This window comes from Haliotis rufescens, unplaced genomic scaffold (assembly GCF_023055435.1).
Source record: "Haliotis rufescens isolate VD_foot unplaced genomic scaffold, xgHalRufe1.0.p SCAF_7, whole genome shotgun sequence".
Taxonomy (NCBI): Eukaryota; Metazoa; Mollusca; class Gastropoda; order Lepetellida; family Haliotidae; genus Haliotis; species Haliotis rufescens.
In genome coordinates this window covers 50,511,378-50,517,737 of record NW_025964361.1, presented here as the reverse complement: position 1 = coordinate 50,517,737, position 6,360 = coordinate 50,511,378, and the positions used below count along the sequence as shown (strand labels likewise).

At 45.3% G+C, this 6,360-nt stretch overlaps 1 protein-coding gene across 1 annotated transcript; it reads right to left on the bottom strand.

Moving 5' to 3' along the window:
- Positions 1-350: 350 nt before the first annotated feature.
- Positions 351-6,360, bottom strand: LOC124117484. Its single transcript, XM_046479400.2, has 5 exons — positions 6,228-6,360; positions 5,429-5,530; positions 3,333-3,890; positions 1,745-1,841; positions 351-413 (listed from the first exon to the last, which is right to left on the bottom strand). Exons 2-4 carry the CDS (start codon positions 5,523-5,525, stop codon positions 1,756-1,758), a joined length of 741 nt encoding a protein of 246 aa, XP_046335356.2. The 5' UTR covers positions 5,526-5,530; positions 6,228-6,360; the 3' UTR covers positions 351-413; positions 1,745-1,755.

The window sequence follows — 6,360 nt, the reverse complement described above, 5'->3', positions numbered from 1 at the left end:
TAGCATATAACCCCTGGGGATGACGGGTTAGAATTGCTCAACATCAAACTATAATGGTCGTAAGAAGCGACCAAATGGATCAGGTGGTCAAGCTCGGACCTGGTTGATTGTGTCATCGTACCCCGACGGTGTGGATCGGTGGTCATGATATCGATCGGTGGTCATGATATCGATCGGTGGTCATGATATCGATCACTGGATTGTCTTGATCACTGGATTATTTACAGCCCGCCGTCAAAGCTGGAATATGGCTGTGTGCGGCGTTAAGCAAACAAAACCATGTATACCCCCGTCACTGGAATTGTGGATCACGACTCAACAATCACTCGTATAAAACAAAAACCACAACGTACTTTGAGTCAGATTTATTGAGACGGGTGTACATTAGGCAGATCCCTACTCGGTTACAGCAACTGAAAAAGAAAAGAACACGTTAATCATATTTTAAGTATTAGATATTTAACAATACTATTCAAACAGATTACTATGACGTATTGTACCTTTGTATACCAAGGTTATCAAACTGGTGTCTTTTTGTCCTTGTTCACGGGTATCAATACCACTAATCGACATCCACACCATGACCCAGCGTCCCCTGCTGGGCGATTGGGGATTGGGTGGTTACATTGTGCGGCCTGGCTTCGAGTCATCACTTGGATGTGGTGATGACAAACATACAGTAAACTATGGTTATAAGGAACTGAAAGGGACCACTTATTTTAATTCGTTATAACCATAGTTCGTTATAAGCATACATACAGCAAATATTCATCAACGGGACCAAAAACACTTCGTAATATCCGTCAGTTCCTTATAAGAGTGTTCGTTATAAATCTAGTTTACTGAAGGTTCATAAAACACGTGAGTCTTAAGATTTACACCAACGAATCAACCTCGAGAAATCCGGGGTAGAATTGCTCTTCAGCAATCTATGCTTGTCGTAAGAGGCGACTAACGGGATCGGGCGCTCAGGCTCCTGACTTGGTTGATGCATGGCATCGTGTTCCAATTGCGTAGATCGATGCTCATGATATCAATCATTGGATTGTGTTCCCTAGACTCGATTATTTACAGTCATTCGACTGGAATACTGCCGAGTGGCATTAAACAAAACAAAACATCATGCCATCACATGCCATCCCATGCCACCCCATGCCATCAGCAACTGGGTTGTCTGGCGAATATTTACAGGTTGCAGTGATGGTTGCCGATTGCGGCGTAAAACACTCAGTTCCCAAACTTTGACTTTGGAGTATTTGTTATGCACCACAAAAAGTTTAATACTTTATTTATGATTTATTTAAATACCCATGAAAACCTTTTGACAAAGACTTGATTTAGATACTTGCTAGAGAGAAAATGAGATGGGTTTAAACCCTTTTTACACACTATTTTGGTTATTTTAACCCCGCTTTTACACACTATTTCGGTTACATCGGGACGTGTCATCTTGATGTGAGAGGAACGTAGGAAAATGATACAGTTCTTAGACGTTTACCACTCTAATCAAACCCTCAAGCAAACCGCTGACAAACCTAGAAACAATCAGGTCGAATCTGGGATTCGAACCCACGATCACATTCTTCTGACACATTTAATGGGTGCACTCAGAACGGCGGCGCCTCAGACGACTGGGCCACCCCTGCTGCATACACATGTTATAGGTGTGAACCTTTAACAGACGGACATCGCGCTTGGTTTCATTGACGTCTCTGTCCGAGGACCAGCAAAGCTGAGGATGTACCTGAACTGCCGCTAGAGGAGCCTACTGAGATACCGGCACACGTGACCGAGTTGTCGGTACGGGTTGGGGCGTCGCTTCGTCCTACGTCCAGCAGCACCTTCAACACACAGTTTTTACAATAAGATTTTGTTTGTTTCATTTCTATAGTACCGAAGCCCATTAGGACCGTATCATTTTATTTATTTGATTAAAAATACAAGTTACTTAGCTGAAAATTCAAGATGAACGTAATGCAGCAAATGAACTTCCCAAGACTTTACATTCTGCTCTAAGATGACACTGCCAATGGGCTTCCGGACTGCAACCAAATTTCTCTTTTTTTTCATACAAGAACCTTGCGCATAACCCGTGTCACAATAGGTCTCCCCCGCCACCAACTTTCCCCATGATCGGGAATCGAACCACCAACCTTCCGTTCTGGGACAGACACTATACACTTGACCTAGGAGCCGGTAATGGAGCCAAGGAAAGGGATGATATGCGTGACAAGCCCTACAGTTAAGGTGAGCGAGTTGGGTCTAACAGGCTTTGAACAGTCTTCAAGTTACATCACGGCGTGTCAGCTTAATGTGGGAGGAATGCCTGAAGTGATGCAGGTCTCAGACGTTTACCACTTTGGTGAAACCCACGGGCACGGTGCTGACAAACCTAGAAACAATCAGGGCGAACAGGGATTTGAACCCACGATCATAGGTTTCTGGCATGCCCAAGAGACGCAACTCTGCACAGCGAACTGCGGCGCCTTAGACGACTGGGTGAGGTGAGGTGAAATTGGGTTTAACGTCGAGTAAAAGATTATTGCACTTATATAGCGACGTGCATGTACGTGTGTGTGTGTTTGTGTGGCTGCTTGTACTAGTCCGGACTGATGCCGATTTATAGTGCTAGCCCATTGAGATACCATGCCGCAGTTTAACATTAATACCCCACTCAGACACAGTATACTGACTCCGAGCCGACCAGTCCTTGTTTTAGCCCCTTAATGCCGAGCGCCAGACAGTGTAAGAACAAGTACCATCTTTTAACGTCTTTTGGTATGACGCGGCTGGGGATCGAACCCCGGACCTTCCGCTCGCCGGGCGGACGCTCTACCACTAGACCACGGAGGCGGTCTGAGAGTGAGTGAGTGAGTCACCAGGAAATAGATCATGGTTTGGTGTCGCACACCATAACGTTTCCCTGTATCCATGGGAGATGTGGTGCATTAGGTGTTTGACTGTTGAAGTAACACGATCACGGGAACGTCCTTTAGCAGCCCCCCCCCCCCCCCCCCCATGTTTACTGAAATATAAACAATATATCACTTGACTAACCACGGGTCCGGGTGGTCCTGTGGGTACCCGTGTCCTACTCAGGACCCATCCGACCCGAGTACCCGAGTTACCCGTCCCAGCACTACCAACAATTTTGTTTCCCCAACAGTTGGATGCAAAAGTATTTTCGGGGACAGTGTCTTTTTCGAAAACTTCCAGCTCCCGCCCTCCGCAAATGGTCGGTCCCTAAGGCGATTCCCAGGCAGGTCCACGGCTGTTGATTTTATCGTAGTCTTATTTCTTAATTATATGCCCTGGTATCTTTTGGTACTCACGTTCGTCTCTGTATCGACCAGACACTTCCAGGTGGCGTCGGAGTGCCCGGATGAAGTCAGCAGTGTCCGGGGCGTCGGATTCTTCCTCGTGCATGGAGCCGTCACCGTGCATGGAGCTGTCACCGTGAATGGTCTCATTGGCATCTTCATCAAATACTCCTGATTCCTTGTCATTATTATAGCTACTGCTATTGTCATTTGGACCGAAGTCCTGATAGCTGCGCTGTTCATGGTCATTGTCAGAATCACCTTGCTGGGCAGAGTCTTCGTTCCCAGAGCCATCTTTCTTGGGACCATCTTTCTTGGGACCACCATTCTTGGGACCACCTTTCTTGGGACCACTTTTACCAGACCCACACCCACAATGAGAACACAGTTTGCCCTTAGGGATGTTGAGGTCTGCTATGTATAAAGCAGTTTGTATGAGTTTGTTGAGCCCGGCCCAGTTCTTCACGCGAGATTTCGAGGACAAGATTCGTCTGTAGGTGGCACATATTCGCAAAACCGACAGGAAAAAGACAATCTCTTTCTTGCAGTTTACCTTTGGCCCCGTTTTGTCTGGAAAAAGGTGACGCGCGTCAATTTAATATATTTTAATTTAAATATAAATATACAAATATCTATCAAGAAATCTGTTCACAAGCTTTAAAAAAACATTTGGTAACTTGGGGATAGTTCATAGAAAGCCAATGCCTGTTTGAGATATCTAACGCAATTGGCTTGCATTAAGAAACATGTGACTAACGGGATCGGGCGGTCAGGCTCGCTGACTTGGTAGATGCAGGTCATCGATCCCAATTGCGTGGATTGATGCGCATGATGTGAGTCACTAAATTGGCTGGTCCTGACTCGACTATTTACAGACCGCCGTCATATAGCTGGAATATTGCGGAGTTCGGCGTTAAACAACAAACAAACCAAACCAAACCAAACCAGAATGTATGTATGTATGTGTCTTCAGCAACTGTTGATTTTTTTTAAAAGGACTACACGGAGTGAGGTTAGTTCAACAGTAATTCAGTACATGGCTTTGAACAGTATTTCAGTTCTGTCGCGGGTGTCAGTCTGATGTTTGTTTGTGTTCTTTCTTGTTAAACGCCGCACTCAGCAATATCCCAGCTATATGACGGCGATTTTGGAAGAAAGCCTAAGTGTGATGCTGACAAAGCTAAAACATAACCAGGGCGAATCGAGGATTAGTATCCACGATGTTAGGTTCCTGGTGCACCAAAGGGACGCAACTGTACACAGTGAATTACCGCGCTTGGGAATTGACGTTAAGCATGAAATAACAGAAACAAAACCCTTGCCATTATCATAAGAGAACTCGAAGTGCACTGTATACGATTCCGACTATCAAAAATGTGTCTATGAGATATATCACTATCAGATAGTGATACTACCAGGTGTTCGCGAACAAATGAGCGTGTCCTGTCCCACCGGTGGCACCCGTCACAAACACATGCAAAGGTAAGGCAATTATTCACCTAAATACACATGATACAAGTAAACATAGTGAATTCCATCCAACATAAGTTTGGTTTCTGGTGCGTAAATTTGGAAATGTCCTCCACATGTCTCCCATACACTTTTTGAAAGATTTACTGAAGCCTTGAATGTTGTAACCTTGATCAAACAACTTCTGAGCAAGAATCGTATGACAATCTTTGAATCTTCGACACCAAAGGCTGGAGCTGCTGGATTATTATTGCTCGACATAAAGTGAAAGTTGACTTTGGAAAGTTGAAGTTTGTTGTTTTTACGCCGCAATTAGCAATACTCCAGCTATATCACTGCGTCTGTAAATAATCGAGTCTGGACCAGACAATCCAGTGATTTACATTAATCCACGCAATTGGGATACGATGACATGCATCAACCAAGTCAGCGAGCCCGACAACCCGATCCCGTTCGTCGCCTCTTACTACAAGCATAGTCGCCTTTTACGGCAAGCATGGGTTGCCAAAGACATATAATAATTCTTACTCGGATCTTCGGGGGTAGAAAGTCTTCCGCCTTGTCATACATTCTCGTGGAGAGTTTTCCGGGTAGTATAGATCTAACTAGGAAACATATGAGGCGGTTAAGACACTTACCAGACAAGTCGGTTTTGTTGTCTTTCCCCGTCGACTTGGTTTCAATCAGACTGAGGCAGATCACCAAAGAGACCAGGACTAATACATGTATCTTCATCCTCCCTAAAATGAGTGAGTGTTGTATTAAGTATCAGGACTGCCTGAAAAGGTAACCTGCTCCAGGCAAAGCAAATGTTGATTGATGAGCAACGATACGCCCATGGGACATAACAAAACCAGCCAGTGACCATGTATGTACCGACTTTATGATCATGTTGGTTGGTTGGTTGGTTGTTTAACGCCGCACTCAGCAATATTCCAGCTATATGACGGCGGTCTGTAAATAATCGAGTCTGGACCAGACAGTCCAGTGATTGACATCATAAGCATCGATCCACGCAATTGAGATCGATGACATGTATCAACCAAGCCAGCGAGCCTGGCCACCCGATCCCGTTAGTAGCCTTTTACGACAAGCATTGTCGCCTTTTAGGGCTGCTGAAGACTTATTCTACCCCGGAATCGATCCACGGTGCTTACTGTAAAAGGCGAATATTCTTGCTGTAAAAGGCGAATATGCTTGTCGTAGAAGGCGACTAACGGGATCGGGTGGTCAAACTCGCTGACTTGGTTGATGCAGGTCATCCATCCCAATTGCGTGGATCGATGTGCATGACGTCAATCACTGGATTTTCTGGATTATTTACAAAAACGCCCTCATATAGCTGGAGTATTGCTGAGTGCGGCGTTAAACAACTAACTAACAAACAAGCAAACAAACAATTGCAAAGACGTGTACATGAATGCAACATGGAATTACCTGTGCTGCTGGCCGTCTCGCCTCCACCTGACTTCGTTCAGGGTTGCGTCACGTTTTACACCCCGTGCTCGTGCCGCACGCGCTGGAAATAAATCTCCTGCATCCCGTTTAATGTCAACCGCCACGCGCGGTC